This window comes from Microcebus murinus, chromosome 9 (genome assembly GCF_040939455.1).
Source record: "Microcebus murinus isolate Inina chromosome 9, M.murinus_Inina_mat1.0, whole genome shotgun sequence".
In the NCBI taxonomy this organism is placed as follows: domain Eukaryota; kingdom Metazoa; phylum Chordata; class Mammalia; order Primates; family Cheirogaleidae; genus Microcebus; species Microcebus murinus.
This window is the reverse complement of record NC_134112.1, coordinates 98,848,015-98,870,672: the sequence shown is the minus strand read 5'-3', so window position 1 is coordinate 98,870,672 and position 22,658 is coordinate 98,848,015. Positions and strand designations below refer to the sequence as shown.

The following is a 22,658-nucleotide window of genomic DNA, read 5'->3' as shown; positions in this document are numbered from 1 at the left end:
AATGAATTCCTTTGGCCAAAACCCCTTCTTGGTGATTTAATGAAAAGATCTGTGGGTGACTCAATTCTTGGAGCCCCCCCAGAGCACACTCTGTGCCAATGCAGAAGATATTCTCTACACTATGAGCATTGGAATCTTGAAATGGCATCTTGACATTATCCGACTTCAAGCTCTAAAAATAAGAATCCATATTATAAGACTCCTAATTTGCTAAAATTAACATCTGGTTAGTAACGGGTCTGGTTAGTAACGGGTTAAATACATATCTATATAGGTAGAAGGAACATACATTTTATGCCTGGTATCTGGTACAGCTCTCTCAAAGCCCACACTTCTACTGATAATGGTATTAAATCCATACTTTAAAAATCCACCAAGAAATTCTGGGTCCGAATAGTTAAAATCCTCATCTGAAAGAAAAGGTTATTAGAGTCACGTAAGTAAAGGCTTACTGCTGTCACATTGATGCAGAACAACAGAAATGACTCTAATCTGAATTCACACCTTTCATAATCAGACAGGTTATGTTCTTGGAATCTAAACTACCCCCAGATGACAAGATTAAAGGTAGGAACAGAGTATTTACACAAATCAAAGCAGATTCTTTAACAAAGTATGAACAACTGGCTATTCTTCAGTCACTAAGTCTTCCATGGAAGGAAACTGTTCAGCCACAGTGTGAAACAACCATTAGGTGAAATTCACAACCGTAGTGTGAAATTGTAGTCACAGAATGATTTAGGGAAGGGGCAAGAACGAGAGCCGAAATCCCTCTCCTAAAATTCCATTAGCGAGAATAAAACAAGTTGACAGAGGACAACCCAAATCAGTCATAACAATAAATGAAGTTGGGGTAAATTCATTAATAAAAGATAAAATCTTTTAGGTGAGACTAAAAAAACAAAATGTAGTTATAAAATATAAACAAAACTAGCTAAAATGGTTAAAAGCAAAAGAATAGTCAAAGAATACAAGAGTCAAAATATCTTTTTAAAAAAGTATATAGGCCAGACGTGGTGGCTCCCACCTGTAATCCTAGCACTCTGGGAGGCTGAGGCGGGCAGATCGCTCAAAGTCAGGAGTTCAAAAGCAGCCTGAGCAAGAGCGAGACCCCGTCTCTGCTAAAAATATAAAGAAATTAATTGAACAGCTAAAAATATATAGAAAAAATTAGCTGGCATGGTGGCACGTGCCTGTAGTCCCAGCTGCTCGGGAGGCTGAGGCAGGAGGATTGCTTCAGCCCAGGAGTTTGAGGTTGCTGTGAGCTAGGCTGATGCCATGGCACTCACTCTAGTCCTGGGCAACTAAGTGAGACTCTGACTAAAAAAAAAAGTATATAATTCACTGGACAGAGCATAAAGTCACTTTAGACTAAAAGATATGAGTCAAAATAGATACTTAATAGCAATGAGCTTGTACTCAGTGACATTAAAAAGCTGCAACTAAATGCCCACACAGTGCTTCCCAAAATTAATATAAAAGGCTATACCTGAAGGGGGTTCTGGTCAAGAGGGAGCAGCCCATTCCTTCCAAATCCTCTTCCTTACAACTGAAAAGTCCTGGACGTTAACAGATAAACATAGGACGGCTCTAAAAGATGCTGGTGGCCTAACGGCCTTGGGACTTGATGAGGGACATGGTGAGCTCTGCAGATTTTCTTGGTTTTTTTTTTGAGACCGAGTCTCGCTTTGCTGCCCTGGCTAGAGTGCCGTGGCATCAGCCTAGCTCACAGCAACCTCACACTCCTGGGCTCAAGCGATCTTCCTGCCTCAGCCTCCCGAGTAGCTGGGACTATAGGCATGTGCCACCATGCCTGGATGATTTTTTGTTTCATTTTTAGGTGACTGGCTAATTTTTGTATTTTCTTTTTTTAGTAAAGATGGGGTCTCCCTCTTGCTCAGGCTGGTCTCAAACTCCTGAGCTCAAGCAATCCGCCCGCCTCGGCCTCCCTGAGTGCTAGGATTACAGGCATGAGCACTGCGCCCAGCCTGCAGATTTTCTTATTGCCTCCCATAACTCCCAGATCGGGGGCATGGAAGCCTCCAACTGGACATCTCAATAGGCACAGACGAAAAAAGCTCCAAGATAAGCCAATTTTGCCTAGCTAAAGAGCTGGAGAAAGGGTAGCCTGACCTCAGAAACCTTTGGCAATTCCTACCCTGGTCCGGTCAAATGCCATGGGGGCTGAGCAGAACCCGATCATTCATTGAGCAGATGCAGGCACGTTCTCATTACCTGTCCGGGTGGTGTCGGCAGGCTCAGCGGAAACTGGTCTTCCACAGCACTACCTGGTGGAAGAAGGTGACATTCCAATTCTCCTTAAGTTAGTGTCAGTGGCGTGGTGAGCCTCCAACCCCACCTGGCAGCAATTAGAATTAGCGAGGTTCTGCAAAGTTCTGTGAGGTCAGTCTAGTGGCACTCCACGTTCTCCAAGCCCTTGGTGTGTGCAGGGGTCAGTGGGGAGCTGAACTTCTACCCCCCACCCCACCTGGCAGCAACAAGAGAGAAACAGGTGATGTAAGTCAAGGTAGTTGATATTGCACTTCTCGCCTTCCCTGGTGCCAGCGAGGCCCATTGGGGAACTGAGCCTCTCCTATTTGGTGTCAATGAGGCAGAACAAGGGGATGAGAGGCATGCTAGTTGACATTCTGCTTCCCGCATCTTCCCCTTGGTGTCAGCAGGGTCTAGCAGGGAGCTGAACTCAGAGATGACAATGTCATGCAAGTCACTGCCCCATTTCACAGGGATGGTATTGGGGCAGCCAAAGGGCAACGTCTACTCCATCCATCTGCAATGAGGCAATGTACTGGGTGGTGTGCACGGGCCCAGCAGGAAGCTGAACATATACCCTCACGTGATCCCTTTGCTCCATCTCAGGCATGCAGGGAGACTGTCTACCAAAAAGAAGCTTAAATAGGATCCAAAGTCTCACAACATCTAAAATGTCCAAGCCGGGCGCAGTGGCTCACACCTGTAATCCTAGCACTCTGGGAGGCCGAGGCAGGAGGATTGCTCAAGGTCAGGAGTTCAAAACCAGCCTGAGCAAGAGTGAGACCCTGTCTCTACTATACAAATAGAAAGAAATTAATTGGCCAACTAATATACATAGAAAAAATTAGCTGGGCATGGTGGCGCATGCCTGTAGTCCTAGCTACTTGGGAGGCTGAGGCAGAAGGATTGCTTGAGCCCAGGAGATTGAGGTTGCTGTGAGCTAGGCTGATGCTACGGCACTCTCTAGCCTGGGCAACAAAGTGAGAGACTGTCTCAAAAATAAAAAAAAAATTAAAAAAGAATGTATTTGAAATTTAGAAAATAAAATAAAATAAAATGTCCAGGATACAATAAAAAATCATTTGTCCTAGCAAGAACCAGGAAGATTGCAAACTGAATGAAAAGATAATCAACAAATGCTAACACTGAGATGAATCAGAGGTTGGAATTATTTGATTAGGATGTTAAAGGAGCTATCATAAAAATGCTTGAAACAAATGAGTAAAAAAATCTCAGCAAAGAAATGGAAATTATATAAAAAGAACCAAATGGAAATTATAGAACTGAATAATACAATGATCTAAATAAACTCACTTACTAAAAGTAAGGATGAGCTTACTAATAGAGTGATACAAAGGATAGACTCAGTGAACTTAAGGACAGATCAATAGAATGTACCCAATGTGAACAACAGAGAAAATGAACTGAAAAAAATGAAGAGAGTCTCAGGGACCTGTGGGATAACAAGGGAGTTAAATTCATATTATAGGAGTTACAGAATGAGAGGAGGGAAAATAGGATTGAAAAAGCGCTATAAGAAATAACGCCAGGCCAGGCGCTGTGGCTCACGCCTGTAATCCTAGCACTCTGGGAGGCCGAGGCGGGCGGATTGCTCGAGATCAGGAGTTCGAAACCAGCCTGAACAAGAGCGAGACCCCATTTCTACTATAAATAGAAAGAAATTAATTGGTCAACTAAAAATATATAGAAAGAATTAGCCGGGCATGGTGGTGCATGCCTGTAGTCCCAGCTACTCGGGAGGCTGAGGCAGGAGGATTGCTTGAGCCCAGGAGTTTGAGGTTGCTGTGAGCTAGGCTGACGCCACAGCACTCACTCTAGCCTGGGCAACAAAGTGAGACTCTGTCTCAAAAAAAACAAAAACACAAAACAAAATAACGGCAGGCCAGGCTCACGCCTGTAATCCCAGCTTTCTGGGAGGCCGAGGAGGAAGGATCGCTCAAGGTCAGGAGTTTGAGACCAGTCTGAGCAAGAGCAAGACACCGTCTCTACTAAAAATAGAAAGAAATTAGTTGGCCAACTAAAAATATATAGAAAAAATTAATTAGCCGGGCATGGTGGCGCATGCCTGTAGTCCCAGCTACTCAGGAGGCTGAGGCAGAAGGATCGCTTGAGCCAGGAGTTTGAGGTTGCTGTGAGCTAGGTTGACACCACAGCACTCTAGCCAGGGCAACAGAGCGAGACTCTGTCTCAAAAAAAAAAAAGAATAAAGAAAAAAAGTTATACGTGGATTTTTGACTGTGCGGGGATTGGGGGGGTGATGCCCTTATTCACCCATGTTGTTCAAGGGTCGACTGTGCACCAAACAATAGAGGCTGAAAAACCATTAAGCAAAACCTGATAGAGTTGAAAGGAGAAACAGAAAAAATTCACAATTATAGCTGAGATCTTCAACAATCTATTACTCTTAGCAATTAATAGAACTACTAGCCAAAAAATCAGCAAGGATATAGAATTAAACAATATAATCAACAGGATCTAATTGACATATACAGGGAACACGGTACCTGACAATAGCAGAATATATATTTTCAGCATCCATGGAACACTCACCAAGACAGAGTATATCCTGGATCATAAAACAAACCCCCAGAAATGTAAAAGAATCAAATCAGAGAGTGTATTTCCTGACCATAATGGAATCACACTGGATATCAGTAACAGAAAGTAATAATCCAAATAATCCAAAGAGAAAGGCTTAATGGAAATACAAAAATACATAGAACTGAATAAAAATGTAACATAACAAAATATGTGAGATGCAGTTAAAGCAATATTCTGAAGATGTCAATTCTCCCCAGTGCAATTCCATTTAAAATGCCAGCAGGTTTTCTGGGGTAGAAATTGACAAGCTGTTTCTAAAATTTATATGGATAAGCAAAAGATTCAGAATAACCCAAATAATTTTTAAAATAACCAGAACAGAGTTCGGAAATAAATCTGCACAAAAATGGTCAATTGATTCTTTTTTTTTTTTTTTTTTTAGAGACAGAGTCTTGCTTTGTTACCCAGGCTAGAGTGAGTGCCATGGCGTCAGCCTAGCTCACAGCAACCTCAAACTCCTGGGCTCAAGCGATCCTTCTGTCTCAGCCTCCCAAGTAGCTGGGACTACAGGCATGAGCCACCATGCCCGGCTAATTTTTTCTATATATATATTAGTTGGCCAATTAGTTTCTTTCTATTTATAGTAGAGACGGGGGTCTCGCTCTTGCTCAGGCTGGTTTCGAACTCCCGACCTCGAGCAATCCGCCCGCCTCAGCCTCCCAGAGAGCTAGGATTACAGGCGTGAGCCACCGCGCCCGGCTTGGTCAATTGATTCTTAACAAAGCTGCCAACGTGGGGATAAGGCAGTTTTTCAAAAAATGGTACTTGATCAACTGGATATCCATATACTTAATTTTTAAAAATTTTATTTTATTTTTTAATTAAAAATAATTTTTGCCCAGGCTGGAATATAGTGGACCAACCACAGCTCACTGCAACCTTGAACTCCTGGGCTCAAGCAATCTCCCTGCCTCAGCCTCCCAAGTAGCTGGGACTACAGATACACATCACCACACCTGACTAATTTTTTATTTTTTGTAGAGATGGCGGTCTTGCTATGTTGTCCAGGCTGGTCTTGAATTCCTGGCCTCAAGCAATCCTCTGCCTCAGCTTCCCAAAGTGGTGGGATGCACCCAGCCAATTGCACCCAGCCTCTGTATACTTTAAAACTTCTCCAAGAAAACAGAATGAAAGCTTTGTGAACTTGGAGTAAGCTAAGGTTTCTTAGATAAAACATAAAAATCATGAACCATACAAGAAAATGTGATGAATTGAACATCATCAAAATGTAAAATTGTGTTTTGAATAAAACCATTCAAAAGAGAATACAAGGCCGGCGCGGTGGCTCACGCCTGTAATCCTAGCTCTCTGGGAGGCCCAGGCGGGGCGGATTGCTCAAGGTCAGGAGTTCAAAACCAGCCTGAGCAAGAGCGAGACCCCGTCTCTACTATAAATAGAAAGAAATTAATTGGCCAACTGATATATAGATAAAAAATTAGCCGGGCATGGTGGCGCATGCTACTCGGGAGGCTGAGGCAGAAGGATCGCTCGAGCCCAGGAGTTTGAGGTTGCTGTGAGCTAGGCTGACGCCACGGCACTCACTCTAGCCTGGACAACAAAGCGAGACTCTGTCTAAAAAAAAAGAGAATACAAAGACAAGCCATAGACTTGTGCAAAAATATCAAGGGACTTGAATCCAGAATGTATAAAGGAGTCCTAAAAGTCAATAAGACAAACATTCCGATTTAAAAATGGACAGAAGCTTCAAGATAATTTACAAAAGAAGATATGTGGGTGTTCATTAAGCACATGAAAAGGTGCACAAAAATTATTAGTTATCAGGGGAATACAAGTTAAGACCACAATGATATTAAATACTATTAATCACCCATTATAATAGCTAAAATTTAAAGACTGGACCATGTCAAGTGTTTGCAGAGATCTAGAGAAAATAGAATTCTCATAAACTCGTATAAAGTGGCACAGTACTTAGGTGGACAGTTTGCATTTTCTTTAGGTTGAGCATACACCACATGACCCAGTCATCCCATACTTAGGCATTTACCTAAGAGAAACAACAAAGACTTATATTCCAGTATTCATATCAGCACTGTTTATGATAGCCAAAAGCCAGAAACAACTCAAATGTTCGTCAACAGGTGAATTGATAAATTGTGGTATATTCATTCAGTGGAACATACCGCTCAACAATAAAACAGAATGAACTACTGCCAAATGCAGCAACATGAATCTCAAAATAAATATGCTGATTGAAGAAAGCCAGACAAGAAAGAGTATATATTTTATGATTCCATTTATATAAAATTCTACACACATTAATCTGGAGTGAAATTTTCACAGCAATATACAATATAAAGAACAAAGACTAATATTCTAAGATATAACTTTGCTATGCTCATATTTTAAAAAGCAATTGGAAAATCAATCCTTCAAAGAAAAGAGTTTAGAATTTAAAGGCCAGAATATATCTTCAAAAAGATAAAAATAAAAACACAACAATGTCGTCAAGTTGTCAGAACGAAAGAAGCTGTTCCCAGGGCAAGGATGGGGTTAAAAAAAAAAATACACAAAACCAAAAAGGTTTTGTTTCTGAGTTTCTCTGTGGGGGAATTACTGAGATTACAAATCCACAACGGGCCGCCTCCACTTAGGTGCTCTGGCTTCTGTGGTCTTGCCCTCTGCTCAGTTTCTATGCCTGGAATGCTCAGGCCTTCAAATCTCTCTCATCTGGACCTGGGAGGCAACTTCTTGTGCAGAACCTCTCCCTTTTAGGGAACTAACATTAAGTGGGGTGAGAAGACTTATAAATACAAAATAGAGGACAAGTGAGAATTCCTAAACACAGTGTACAGTCATCAGAGGACGTGGTGACAAAAAGTAAAACAGAGAGTTGAGAGCAGAGATCTCCTGAGCAGAAAGCATCCTGAGAGGTGGGGGGGGAGGGGCATAGGCACCCGAGGGTCAGAGTGCACATGGCAAGGTCCCTGCACCCCCTAACTAATAAGCGTAGACTACAAATTAAACATATGATAGCGTCTGGAGTCAGCCAGGGTAACGGGGAAATCCTTTCTCTCCTTCACCATTAGTGGAAAAGTAAACTGGTTACACTGGTGGAGAGTAATTTAGCAGTTTCTACCAAAACTTAAAAAAATGCCTGTGCCCCATGGTTTAGCACTCCAATTTTTAGGAATCTGTTCCGCATGAATATGACATTAAATGTTTGTTTCTCCTTATGTGTATGTACCATAAAGGAAGTTCCCTGCATCAGCTTGCAACTGTAAGAAAATAGGAAACGACCTAATGTCCATCAGTAGCAAAATGGCTAAATAACATCTGATGTATTCATACTCCACAACTACTAAAGATTGAGGCACCTCTACATGTATTTAGCTAAAGAGATTATTATACTATAATGTATCATTAAAGCAAATCACATGTAAAGTCACAGAAAAAATGTGGTACACATCAAACTGTTAAGCATTCACCTGTTTGGGGTAAGAATGAAGGAAGGAATTTCTCATATATATATATAATATATATGCACATACATATGTATGTATGCATTTAAGTGCTAAAGATGATGGCTGATTTTCACTTTTTTGCTTCTGTTTTTAAGTATTTTTCTAAAAGCTTTATAAATAAATGATACCCACGGCTATTAAACATGTGTCTAAGATAGAGATTGTAAGAAGACCAGCATCCTTGGACTCTATGACTACCCACTGACCACAGCTGAAGTTTTTGCAGAAATCTGCCCCAGACAAGAGGACAGGCAAGTGACTGCTACTAGCTGGAGCCTCAGTTCCAAACCCATATGTGCCCTCTGGTGCCTGGAACAATCTCATGTTGTCGCAAGACTTGTTTCATATGGCAGAGAAGGGGGGTCCCCTCCCATTCCAGAAAGCAACACTGCTCCCCTGGGGGCTCATCCCTGTGAGCGGTAGGACTCTAAAAGCCAGAATTAGGGTGTGACCTAAGAGAAAAGGGTAGGGGAGCTGCAGAGGGGCTCTTGTGGGCCACAGGCTCCAGTTGTGGGGTGGGGTTTGGGCCAACACCTGGTCATCTAGTAGGAGAGCCACAGAATGGAGGCCTGTTCCTTAAGGCTTTAATTTCTACCTTTAATTTCTTTGTTCGGGTTAATTTTGGTAAACTACCATGTTTCCCCGAAAATAAGACCTACCCATAAAATAAGCCCTAGCAGGATTTCTAAGCATTTGCACAATAGAAGCCCCACCCCGAAAATAAGACCTAGTGATGGGTGTGGCTATCCAGTATATCTGCACAACCCATGCATTTCCTCGAGGAGCGATAAAGAAGACGAGCAGCTCTTCTCATCTGCCCCATGAGAGCTCTAGTGCTCGGCATGAGAGATTGGGGCCAATGGTTCTAAAGGAAATAGAGTCGCAAGAAATTCAGGATGGAATTCAGGGTTTGGAGAGTTACGATGATGTTCCAGAAGAAGATAACTTAACTATATTTGAATAAATATAGATTGTTGTATCGTACTTAAAAAAAATCACACATCCCCTGAAAATAAGCCCTAGGGTGTCTTCTTAAGGAAAAATAAATATAAAACTCCGTCTTATTTTCGGGGAAACATGGTAGGTCTTCATGCGCATGAACATGGCACAAACTCTTACAAATAAAACTATGAGTGAAAAAACAAGTTCCCAAAAGATACATACATCAGAATATCTACAAATATATTAAAAATACATAATATTATATTTTGCTTAGGGATAAGATACAGAGGAAGTGGAAAAGACATGCATGAGAAAGAAACCCATCCCTTTAGGTTAGCTACAAGCTCTGAGGTTGTGGGGGGGAAGGAGGGGGTAAAGGTTTTACTGTACCTAGTAAAATTGATTTATTTGCAAAACTGAAAGCTATCTGAAGCAAATATAGCAAATTACATAAAAATGTTAAATGTAAGTGGTAAGTAAAAAGTTAAATGTAAGTGGTAAGTAAAGCCTGCTTTACTTTCTGTGTATAAATTTATGCATATATAAAATATTCATAATTTAAAAATTAAATTGCTCTAAAGAGGACATTCTCTTCCTCTTCCAAATTTTAAATTTGTGGTATACTTTTTTTTTAAATGGCTAACAGAGAAAATCAAAATACTTACTAGATATAACCAATGGTTGCAGTTCTTCAGGCTCATGTTTGACTTTTACATGTGGTTTTGATATTTGCTCTGAGTCATGGATAATTTGTTGCTGCACATTTTGTCCAAGGGACCAAGCTGATATAGGCTCCTGGCTTCTGTTCTGATGGTCGCTCGCATGGTTATGGTGCATATACATTGAAAACAGAGTTGCCCAGATCCCAAATGTCAAGGACACACAGAATAAACATGGAATTATAACCTTTCTCATTGTAAACTTAGTGTCATCCATGATCCATTTTTTAATTTCCTAAATCAGAATGATTTAAGAGAAGCAGTATTAGATAGTCCAATGGTTTATAGATGATCATCTACTTGGCTTGAATTCAATTTTCAGTGTTTTAAAGACAGATATCAGTCCTTACATACATAAAGTGTACCTTTTTTTTATATTAGCATGCTTTATTTATTTGTGTTTTTTTTTTTTCTTTTGAGACAGGGTCTCACTCTGTCACCCAGGCTAGAGTGTAGTGACGCCATTATAGCTTACTGCAACCTCAGACTTTTGGCCTCAAGCAATCTTCCCACTTCAACCTCCCAAAGTGCTAAGATTACAGGTGTGAGCCACCACACCCAGCATAGCACAAACCTCTTAAAATTGATATTAATAAGAAAACTTAACACCAAAGTGTATAACATGTTTATAAAGCACACAGCATCATTTAAAGCCACTGGCACATACATCTGTGCATACAGGAAATAAGGTGACGAAGGCTTACTCACCCCTAGTCCGTGCCCAATCCATCTTGGAGAGAGAGCACAGGTCTCTAAAACTCTTATTTGACACCAGTCAGGTTGTTAAAAATGTAAAAACACACAATGTCACATGCTGGAGAGAAAGTGGGCCATGGGAACTGTGGTCCACTGTACATTGGTATAATCAATTTGGCAGTACCTAGTTAAGTTGAAGATACCTAACTATGCAGTATGATAAAGCAGTTCCATTCTTAGGAATCTATCCTAAAGAGACTCATTAAATAAGACATGTCTCTCACCTATAGAGATGCATCATGAGATGTGTACAAGAATGTTTATTGAAGTAACATTTGTAATAGTGAAAAACTAGACACAGTTTAACATTTCCCTTAATAGAATTGATAAAATGAAGCTCTTCATTCAATAATGAAAATGGATCAACTAGTGATACATATGTAATGTTGTAAAATCTAAAATACATAATGTGCAAAACCCAAGCAGGGTATGATGTAAGTTTGGAAAACACGAGAAGCAGTACGATGGTTTATGGATGGTTTATGGACATTCTCACATGTAGCAAATGCATGGAAAAACCACGCCTGGGAGTGATGTACGCAGATTTGCAACAGCGACTGTCGCTGGGGCAGGTGCCGGGGAGAACAAGGGGCTCCTACCCTGGTGTTCTTACTGCTTATTTTTCAAAAAGCTCTGAAGAAAACAAGCCAAAATTATATGGTTTGACAGAGCTGATGGGTGCAACACAGCGTTTACGATACTTTTCTCTGTGTTTCCCTTAGGTTTTAAGCTGTTCATAATTCATCAAAAAAGGAAGAAGCTCTTGAGAGCCTTCCTTTAAAGATGCTAGAGACTGAACACATGTGTCTGTTTCATCTCCATCCTGACTCAACGAATATAAATAAAGCTAACGATGTTAACATGTGCTTGGGAGACAGGAAGTTATTGGACTTGTGGTGACACTTTGGAAAGGCAGAAGACGTCATGGCCCACAGCGTGCAGGGGGAGGACTCTGAAGTGGAAACAAGCAGCTCAGGGCTTTGGGTGACACAGGGCTTGTGGAAAGGCCACACATCAGAGGAGTCAGCTCTCTCCACAGTTTGCTTTAAAATGTGAGTCTTTAGAGTCGGGAAAACATGATCATGCTTTAGATTCTGTCACAACTGATTATTCTGTAAACAATCAGCCCCAGTTCCTAGGACAATCTTAGCACTGATCTCCATACCAGATCTATGACTTTCTGATACTAAGGTTTCTTCTTTTAATTGATTTTTTTTTTTTTTTTTGAGACAAAGTCTCACTCTGTTGCCTGGGCTAGAGTGCTGTGACATTAGCTTAGCTCACAGCAACCTCAAACTCCTGGACTCAATCAATCCTCCTGCCTCAGCCTCCCAAGGAGCTGGGACTACAGGAATGTGCCACCGTGCCCGGCTAATTTTTTTATATAGATATGTATTTTTCAGTTGTCCAGCTAATTTCTTTCTATTTTTTTAGTAGAGATGGGGTCTCGCTCTTGCTCAGGCTGGTCTCGAACTCCTGAGCTCAATCTGCCTGCTTCGGCCTCCCAGAGTGCTAGGATTACAGGCGTGAGCCACCGCGCCTGGCCACTACTGATTTCTTTTTTAATAAGTAATACGTTCACTTGGTATACATTTTAAGACCATAAAGAAACATATAATGAAAATTGGCCCTGTTTTTCAAAGCTATCGCCATGTCCAATCCACCTTTAGGATGGCATAACCAGCCTGGTGCTGCTCCCCCCTTAAAAAAAAAATCAAGTAAGTCTTCTTAATCCTCATCCGCAGAGCTGATGTCCCAGCAGGAGTCAGTTATTGGACGTGCTGCTTCCCCTGGTGGGAGGGGAAGGGCTCCCATCCCCGTGCCCACCTCCCAGGAGATACCTGCGCTAGCTGCTTTGTGACTGATGTACTTCCCAGGCACAGACATAGCTGAAGTCAGGCAGGATATGACAAAGGATCCGAAAGATGTAATATTTTTCTGGATGGCAGAATTTGAGGTGCCTGGATGCCAGGCAACACCTGACCGTGCTGGGTGGCCCTGTTGCGCTGTAGTGCTCATAATGCAGCGTCGGGTGCCTCACAAAGCCTGCTGACATCACACAGCGCATCGACAGCCCCTCCAGCTCACAGGCGGAATCCAGGAGTTCCAGAGTTCAAGGGGCCCTTTGGGAGAGACTGAAAATCCTCCTCTCGGCTGAGGAAGTAGGGAAGGCCTCTTCTTAGGTCAAAATCCAGGGTGTCTCCCTTCTATAGGCTACGCATAACTTTGATCTCTTCAGGAATAATCTGAAGAAAAAGAACAGACTTTCAGAATACCCCAAGAAACGTAAGGATTAGCCGGAAGCTTATCCAACTGCCTTTTAATTTTTACTCCATGACTGAAAATCATACTTGTATGTTAGTACAGGAGTTCGCCAAATGCTTCTGAACTTTCTTTTTTAACATACCTGAGCAGAATTGACCGTCTGTTCTTCGAGTAGGCGACTCAGTCATTTTCCTGGAACCATACATCTCCTTGAAAGCCTGTGAGAGGAACAGGCTGTGTTGGGGCCCCTACATAACCTCCCCAAACTGACCTCCTAGGGCAGAAGCCATGAACAACGCTGACCACCTGGGGCAGATACGTTGGCAACAATGACCTCCTGGGGCAGATACACTAAGTAATAATGACCTCTGGGGCACGTAGTTGTATAATGAGTTCCTAGGGCAGAAGGATAAGGCTATAATGACCTCCTGGGGCATCTGGATGGAATAAAATGACCTACTGGAGCCAACACATGGACAAAAATGACCTCTAGGAAGCAATAGGTGGGCAATACTGACCTCCTGGGGCTGATACAATGGGCAGTAGTTACCTACTAGGGCTGAAAAAATGGGATACTTATCTCCTAGGAGAGATGCCTGGGGAATAATGACCTCCTGGGGCAGACATAATGGGATGTAATAACCTCTGGGGCTGATAGGTGGACAATAATGACCACCTGGGGCCAACAAAGGGGGTGAAAATGACCTCCTGGGGAATACACTTGTGTAGATACATTGGGCAACAATGACCTCCTCAAACAGATGGTTGGGCAATAATGACATAATGGGGCAAATACAGTGGGCAATAAGGACCTCATGGGGCACATGGTTGGAGTAATGACCTTCTGGGGCAGATACAATGAGCAATAATGACCTCAAGGGGCAGACATATTGGGCAATAATGACCTCCTGGGGCAGACACAGTGGGCAACAATGATCTCCTGGGCAAATACCTTGGTCACTATTGCCCTCCTGGGGCAGATGGCTGGGCAATAATGACCTCCTCGGGCAGATATCATGGGCAATATTGAACACCTGGGGCAGATATACTGGGCAGTAATGACCTCCTGGGGCAAGTGGTGGGCTATAATAATCTCTGGGGCAGATACCATGTGCAATAATGATCTCCTTGGGCAGATACACTGGACAGTAATGACCTCCTGGAGCAGATTGTTTTGTAGTAATGGCCTCCCGGGACAGACACAGTGGGCAACAATGATCTCCTGGGGCAAACACCTTGGGCAATAATGACCTCATGGGGCAGATGGTTGGGCAATAGTGACCCCTGGGATGATACAATGGGCAATACTGACCTCGTGTGGCAGATACAGTGGTCAATAATGATCTCGTGGGGCATTAATGGTTGGGCAATAATGACCTCCTGGGGCAGATATAATAAGGAATAATGACCTCCTGGGGCAGATAGATGGGTAATAATGACCTCAAGGGGCATGGTTGGGCAACAATGAACTCCTGGGACAGATACAATGGACAATAGTGATCTCATGCGGCAAATACATTGGACAATAATGATCTACTGGGGCAGATACAATGGGCAATAATGATCTCCTGGGGCAAACATATTGGGTAATAATGACGTCCTGGGGCAGATGCTTGGGCAATAATGATCTGGGGCATATGGAAGGTTAATAATGACCTTCTGGGGTAGACCTATCTGGGGCAGATATAATGAGCAATAATGACCTCCTGGGGCAGAGAGAAGGGTAATAATGACCCCTTGGGGCATATGGTTGGACAATAACACCTCCTGGGCAGATAGTGGGCAAAAATGATCTCCTGGGGCAGATGGTTGAGCAATCAACCACTGGGGCAGAGAGATGGGTAATAATGACTCTCTGGGGCAAATACATAGGGCAATAATGACCTCCTGGGGCAGATGATTGGGTAAGAGTGACCTGGGATGATAAAATGGGCAATACTGACTCCTTGTGGCAGTAGTCAATAATGATCTTGTGGGGCAGATGGTTGGGCAATAATGACCTCCTGGGGCAGATACAATGAGGAATAATGACCTCCTGGGGCAGATAGATGGGTAATAATGACCTCAAGGGGCATATGGTTGGGCAACAATGAACTCCTGGGACAACAGTGATCTCATGCAGCAAATACATTGGGCAATAATGACCTCCTGGGGCAGATACAATGGGCAACAGTGAACTCCTGGGGCAGAGAGAAGGAAAATAATGACCTCCTGGGACAGATATAATGGGCAATAATGAACTCCTGGGTAGATGGTTGGGCAATAATGATCTGCTGGGGCACATACACTGGGCAATAATGAACTCCTGGGGCAGATACCATGGGCAATAATGATATTCTGGGGCAGATACACTGGGCAGTAATGACCTCCTGGGGCAGATTATTCTGCAATAATGACCTCCTGGGGCAGAAACAGTGGGCAGCAATGATCTCCTGGGGCAAATACATTGGGCAATAATGACCTCGTGGGCAGATGGTTGGGCAATATTGACCCCTGAGAAGATACAATGGGCAATACTGATTTTGTGTGGCAGAAATAGTGGTCAATAATGACCTCATGGGGCAAACAGTTGGGCGATAATGACCTTCTAGGGCAGATACAATGGACAACAGTGATCTCATGGGGCAAATACATCGGGCAATAACAACCTCCTGGGGCAGATACAATAGGCAACAATGATCTGGTTTAAATATATTTGGTAATAATGATGTGCTGTGGCAAATTCTTGAACAATAATGACCTTCTGAGAAATATGGTTGGTCAATAATGACCTCCTGGGGAAGAAAGAAGGGTAATAATGACCACCTGGGGCAGATACAATGGGCAACAAGGATCTCCATTATTATGAAATCTACATTATTGACCACTGTGTCTGCCACTCAATGTCAGTATTGCCCAATGTGTCATCCCAGGAGATCACTCTTGCCATACCATCTGCTCCAGAAGATCATTATTGTCCATTCTATCTCCCAAGAGGTCATTATTGCCCATTTTATCATCCCAGGAGGTCATTATTGCCACACCATCTGCCCCAGGAGGTCAATATTGCCTAATGTATCTTGCCCTCTGAGGTCATTATTGCCCAAAAGTCTGCCCTGAGAGATCATTGTTGCCTATTGTATCTGCCAGAGGAGGTCATTATTGCCCAAGAATTTGCTCCACAAGGTCATTATTGACCACTGTATCTGCCACATGAGGTCAGTATTGCCCATTTTATCATCCCAGGAGGTCACTCTTGCTCAACCATCTGCCCCAGGAGGTCATTATTACTCTTCTTTCTGCCCCACGGGGTCATTATTACTCAATTTATCTGCTCCAGAAGGTCATTATTGTCCAACCATCTGTCTCAGGAGGTCATTTATTAACCAGTGTATCTGCCACAAGGAGTCAGTATTGCCCATTTTATCATCCCAGATCACTCTTACCCAATCATCTGCCCCAGGAGGTCATTATTGCCCAATGTATTTGCCCCAGGGAGTCATTATTACCCATCTCTCTGCCCCAATGGTTGATTGCTCAGCCACCTGCCCCAGGAGATCATTTTTGCCCACTATCTGCCCAGGAGATATTATTGTCCAACCATATGCCCCAAGGGGTCATTATTACCCTTCTCTCTGCCCCAGGAGGTCATTATTGCTCATTGTATTTGCCCCAGGAGGTCATGATTGCCTAACCATCTGCCACACAAGGTCAATATTGCCCAGTGTATCTGCTCCAGGAGGTCAATGCCCATTGCTCTGCCCCAAGAGATCACTGTTGCCCATTGTATCTGCCCTAGGAGGTCACTATTGCAATAATGACTTCGTGGGGCAGATACAATGGGCAACAATGATCTCATGGGGCAAATATATTGGGTAATAATGACATTCTGGGGCAGATGCTTAGGCTATAATGACCTGGGGCAGACACTATTGGCAACAGTGATCTCCTGGGGCAATTACATTGGGCAAGTATGACCTCCTGGGGCAGATGGTTGGACAATAATCACCACCTGGGCAGACACAATGGGCAACAATGATCTCCTGGGGCAAATATATTGAGTAATAAGGACCTCCTAGGGCAGATGATTGGGTAACAGTGACCTCCTGGGGCAGATACAATGAGCAACAATGATCTCCTTGGGAAAATATCTTCGGCAAGAATGACCTCCTAGGGCAGATTGTTCTGTAATAATGACCTCATGGGGGAGACACAGTGGGCAACAATGATCTCCTGGGGCAAATACCTTGGGTAATATAGACCTCCTGGGGTAGATGGTTTTATGGTTTTATGTGGGCAGATGGTTTTTTTATATTAGTTTTGTCTATTATAAGTGGAAGCATACAGTATGTAGTATTTTGTGCAAGGTTTCTTTCATTCAGGATGATATTTTTGAGATTCACTTTTTTTTATTTTTGAGATTGTTTCATGTATCAGTTTATTTTTTCTTGCTGAGTAATTTTTTTTGTTAAAAATTGGTTTATCTATTGTTTTGTAGATGAATACCTGGGCATTTTAGTTTGCCAGGGCTGCCGTAACAAAATACTATAGATTCATTGGTTTAACAACAGAAATCTATCTTCCCATAGTTTTGGAGGCTAGAAGTCCAAGACTGAGCTGTCAGCAGGGTTGGATTCCTCTGATGACTCTTTCCTTGGCTTTCAGAGAGCGACTCCTTTGCTGTGTCCTCACGTGGTCTTTGGTCCTGTGTGCCCTAATTTCCTTGCTCACAAGAGAATCAGTCAGATTGTATCAGGGCTCACCCTAACAACCTCCTTTAGTTTAGTTGCTTTTTAAAGGCCCTATCTGCAAATATAGTCACATCCTGAGGTTGTGGGGGTTAAGACTTCCACATATGAGTCTTGGGGGGTTCAATTCATTCCAGAGCACTAGGCTGTTTCCAGTGTGGCATTGTTATGAAGAAAGCTGTCCCAAACATTCTTGCACATGCATTGTTATGGACATATGCTTTCATTTCTCAGAATAAATACCTAGAAGCATATAGTCTTGTAAGAAGCTACCAGACCTTTTACTGCAGCGATAGTGCAATATTATGTTCCCATGTGGTGGTGTCAGTCTTCTTCATTTAGCCATGAACGGGATGGGCGTCCAGCCTTGGTAGGAGGGAGATCACGTTTTGGGGCCCATGAATAGCCTCAACGAGTACGATCTGCTCCCAGGAGCATTGCACCAGCCCTGCCTGGCCACGGAGAGGCTGGCCACGTCTGAGGTGCACACTCTCTGTTGAGTGTTCACATGGGGAACTGTGGTATGCTCCATCCGTGCTACCCGCGTAGGTCCATACATGTGGCTTCTCCTCAGACTTCCTTGCTTCTGGTCTTCCAATCTCACTCATTCCAGGCCCTGGACTCAACAGCCACATCCTTGCCCACTGGCCAAGGGTCTGGGTTTACTTGTGTCTCAGACCAGTTCCCCCTCCGCTCAAGGTGGATGGTCAGGTGTACAGTGTTTTTCATCTTTCAATGAACTGCTGCTATGCCCACCTGACCTTGTCCCTTGTGCCTTTGATCATACCTGGCATGTGACGGGCAGCTCTAGCCACATAGACACTTGGTGTTCCTTGGTCAGGAGCTCAGTCTCTGCTAGGATCCAAGCCAGGAGCTGTTTTCCAAGAGGCTCTATGCTCCCAAATCCTAGCGAGTCTGCAGAGCAGCTCTCCTACGGGCCTGGCCAGAGGACTGTCCCCTCAGTGTCTGTCCCCTAATTATCACAGGTCCCCTAATTATCACAGGTCCCTCTGGCACCCTCACATTTGCTGCATCACACAGCCTGAGTAGAAGGGCCACTGCATTGTAGCCTGGACCTGCTGCAGAGCTCTCTGTTGCTCTAGGTCCACTTGACATTGGCAGCTTCCAAGTTCCCCAGAATGGGCTGGCTCTGTACGCTGAGTGAAGTCTGTGCTACCTACAAAACCCAAAGAGGTCCGCTGGGCACCATGTCTCTTTCTTAGTGGTAGGAGATGCCAAAGGCAATAACTCGTCCTTTATTTTAGAATCAATATCTTGGCATGCCACAGACTACTGGACCTCTAGAAACTTCCTCATTGTTGAAGCTCCTGAATCTTCATGGAGTTTACCTCTTACCAGCTGGTGCACGTGGCGTCTGGGTCTAATTAACATGGTGTCAGCGGTATCACACCAGCGTGACGTGTTGTGGAAGATCTGGATGGGCAATGTTCCTGCCAACCTCACGTGACAGAAAGCACAGGGTCAACACAGCCTGGGAGAGCCTAGTGGCTGTGCTGTCCCCGCCATGTGAGGGCAGACTGTTGCATTGAGGAGGATAGACAAGAATGAATTTCCTGTAATAATATAGCTCTACGCCAAGTGCTGGAGGCCTGTAGATACTTTCCACTGAAGATAGCACATCTGCAACTGGGGCTTCCACTTGATTAAGACAGTCACTGTCATTTGTTGTAGTCCTTTTGGGTTTTATAGGGGCCACACAAGGACGCTGAATGGGGGTATGACGGGGACCTCTACCCCTGCGTCTTTTAAGTCTTTGCCGGTGTTAGCAATCTCTGCAATTATTCCTGGAATGTGGGATTGCTTCTGATTCACTATCTTGGAAGGATGGAGGGGGGTGGGAAGTTTTAGGGGCTTCCTCTTAGCTGACTTTTCCATAATGGTCCTTCTTACACAGGGAACCAATATAAGGATGCTACCAACTGCTAGTTATGTCTATCCCAATTATACATGTGGAGACCAGAGAAATAACCACAAGGAAGGTCTGTGGGCCCATCGAGCCCACCGTCAGGCAGACTTAGGTAAAACCCCATGTATCGCCCGGCTGCTGCAAGTGCCCCCCAGATAGGTGGATTGTGATGATGTTTCAGATCCTCTGAAATCAGGATCAGACCCCGTATCTACAGTTATGGACAGATCCACACCTAACCATTTTTGAAAAGTCAGCGTGTACCATTTTTGAAAAGTCAGCGTGTTCCCTTTTTTCCAGGGCTCAGTCATCCTGACAAATGGCTGAAGTTCTTTTGGGGAAAAACAGGGCAGTCTGTGCTGTATATACTTGCAGCAGCATTGCAGGGGCCATCGTCAAGAAGACCGAGCCTTCCTTGCACAGATGAGCTCTGGGTCTGCAAACTAACCAGTGGAAACCCTGCTCTAAGATATGGCAAGGGACCGTGATTTGCCATTGGAATCACTGTTGTCAACCTTCAGCTTGCCAGCTTTAAAAAAATTTTTTTTAAATTATAACAGTCAGGTTAACACATATATATGGCATATATATGTCCATAACAATGCATGTGCAAGAATGTTTGGGACAGCTTTCTTCATAACAATGCCACACTGGAAACAGCCTAGTACTCTGGAATGAATTGAACCCCCCAACAACCTAGAGCAACCTAGACCTAGAGCAACAGAGAGCTCTGCAGCAGGTCCAGGCTACAATGCAGTGGCCCTTCTACTCAGATTGTCTATTGTGCCTTTTGCAATGCAATGATCTATTAGCTGTCACCAGAGAGCACTCACTGCTTGACATGTGGCCTCAGTCACCACTTTGGCCTTTCTACCTATTCTGGTAATTACATCTGGTTTGTGTTTGCCAGGTTAGTGGCAGCCACAACGTGGCCTCCATTCCGTCATCTCCACTAATGCTAAGGAACACAGTTCTACAGCAATTCTTCTATTGCTGTCTCTGGGCTACAGAGGACAGCCAATAGCAAACTTTTAAAAAATGCCAATGCCTCCTTTAGGTGCACTACTGTTGTCATTTCATTAATGAAGTAGCATCTTCTGGATCATCCCAGAGCACGGCTGAGCGGTCAGTTCTCTGGCCTCATGCAATAAATCCACTCTAATAAGTCCTCTTCCGTGAGCTTCCTAACCCTTCCTCAACATTCTCCGGAGGGAGGTGTGGCACTTCCGCTTCATTTCCTACAGACTGTCTTCTTCTCCAAGCTTCAAAGACCCGTCCCAACAGTGTGGCTGGACTGGCTCCAGTGATCCTTGCCAGGACAGTGAAGCCTGAGTCACAGAAGACTATACCCATGTGACCCAATTCTCCTCCACCCAGCCTGATATTCCAGACACTCCTGGCTTGGGATGGCAGAGCCCGCATCAGCCTGGTTCCTGGATGGCTACCCGCAGCACTTGGGACTATCCACCCTGCGTAGTCGTGTGAGCAGGAAGCAGAGTCTCATTCCATTGCTCCATTGTATTTGGGGTATTTGTGAACAGGGGTGCAGCCTACCCCAAATATGGGAGTCGTGAAAGAAAAGTATAAAGATGAAGAAGTGAATGGATAAAACATGCAACACTGTGGATGTGCTGGAGGTTCACATGTAGACATAAAGGACGTGTAAGACATGGGTGCTGCCCAGAGTTGCCCAGGAGACAGAATAATCATGAAGAAATTAGGGGAAGATAAGATAAGAAGTGCTGAATTGTGTGGGACAGACTTGAGTGGCCACAGCCTGGCGTAGGGAAAGAGCATTGGACCATTCACACTTGCCAGAATTGCTTCATAAGGGCAAGGACAATGTTTGAAACATAAGGCATAGGACGAGGTCATGACACAAAGCAGGTAGCTGCCAGGAGTCGACAGGAGGAGGTTGAGGGGAACGATAAAAATCGTGGAGAATGTGTGTGTGGGGGGGAGGGGAGGAATACTCGAACCTTGGAGGTCAGTTTCATGGGAGTGACCCCAAAGCCTGGAACTTTCTTTGTGGCTAAAAGGAATTTAAGAAGCTGAAATAGTACATTTTCTCTCAAATTAGCAAGCAAATTTCATCCTAGTTGATCCTAATTAAATAGTTACAGGGAGAAACAAAGCAGACCCGAGCTTTGTTCTCAGTCAGACTGAGAAGGAAAAGGAGCACACATGACAGGGAAGGGCATTGTTTTGTTAAGATAGATCTAACTTGAAACTGTGAGTCAGGAAAACCATCTCTGTCCTGTGTCTTCTCAAGAAAAAAAGCAACACTCTCAACAAAGGGCAGAGGAGCAGAAATGAGGAGCATGAGTTAAAATAAAGTGTTCAACCACACTTGGGTGTGACATTTTCCAACTGTTGCAAAGCACCCGAGCATTTTTGAGGGTTATTAGCTGTTGGAGGGCAGGACCCCAGCCCCGTCTGTCTCTTGTGTTCACATGTGAAGAGAGACACACAAAGACAGCGCCATGTGACAGTGGGCAGAGACTGGACTGATGTCCCTACAGACCACAGAATGCCACCAGTCACCAGCAGCCCCAGAAACAAAGTGGCAAGGTTGGATTCTGCCCAGAATCTCAGAGAGGCAGAGCCTCACTGACAACTTGATCTCAACCTCTAGCCCCCAGAACCTCAAGGAATAAATTTCTATTGTTTTAAGCCATGTTCCACGACACTGTACCTGATACATGATAGGTGCTAATAGACATTTGCTAGATAAATTCTCAAATAACACTTAGGGCAAGACAAAGGAATTGGTAAGCGACACCAAAATGTGAATATCTTTAGGGAGAAAAAGGAAACAAAAGGAAGGAGGAGGAAAAAAAAGAAATTAAAAATTAATAAAGTGACCTTAGTCTTAGTCCTGGTTCTCTCCAACCAGCCCAGGCGGGCTCACTTACGCAACATTCGAGCTCATTCTGTATGATTCTTT

At 43.8% G+C, this 22,658-nt stretch overlaps 1 protein-coding gene and 1 long non-coding RNA gene across 2 annotated transcripts in view; both read right to left on the bottom strand.

Annotated features, from left to right (window-relative positions):
• The window catches only part of GALNTL5 (polypeptide N-acetylgalactosaminyltransferase like 5), a 29,327-nt gene extending 26,752 nt beyond the window's left edge, over positions 1-2,575 (bottom strand). The window contains exons 1-3 of the mRNA XM_076006234.1: positions 2,489-2,575; positions 2,236-2,284; positions 290-410 (exon numbers count right to left, since the gene is read on the bottom strand). Coding sequence (XP_075862349.1) covers positions 290-410; positions 2,236-2,284; positions 2,489-2,575 — 257 coding nt within the window. The remainder of the gene's footprint in view (positions 1-289; positions 411-2,235; positions 2,285-2,488) is intronic.
• A 10,057-nt stretch (positions 2,576-12,632) lies between these two features.
• LOC142872953 (uncharacterized) lies at positions 12,633-13,382 on the bottom strand. Its single transcript, XR_012921061.1, has 2 exons — positions 13,200-13,382; positions 12,633-13,038 (listed from the first exon to the last, which is right to left on the bottom strand). It is a non-coding gene; the product is annotated as an uncharacterized LOC142872953 (long non-coding RNA).
• Between the last annotated feature and the right edge of the window lie 9,276 nt (positions 13,383-22,658).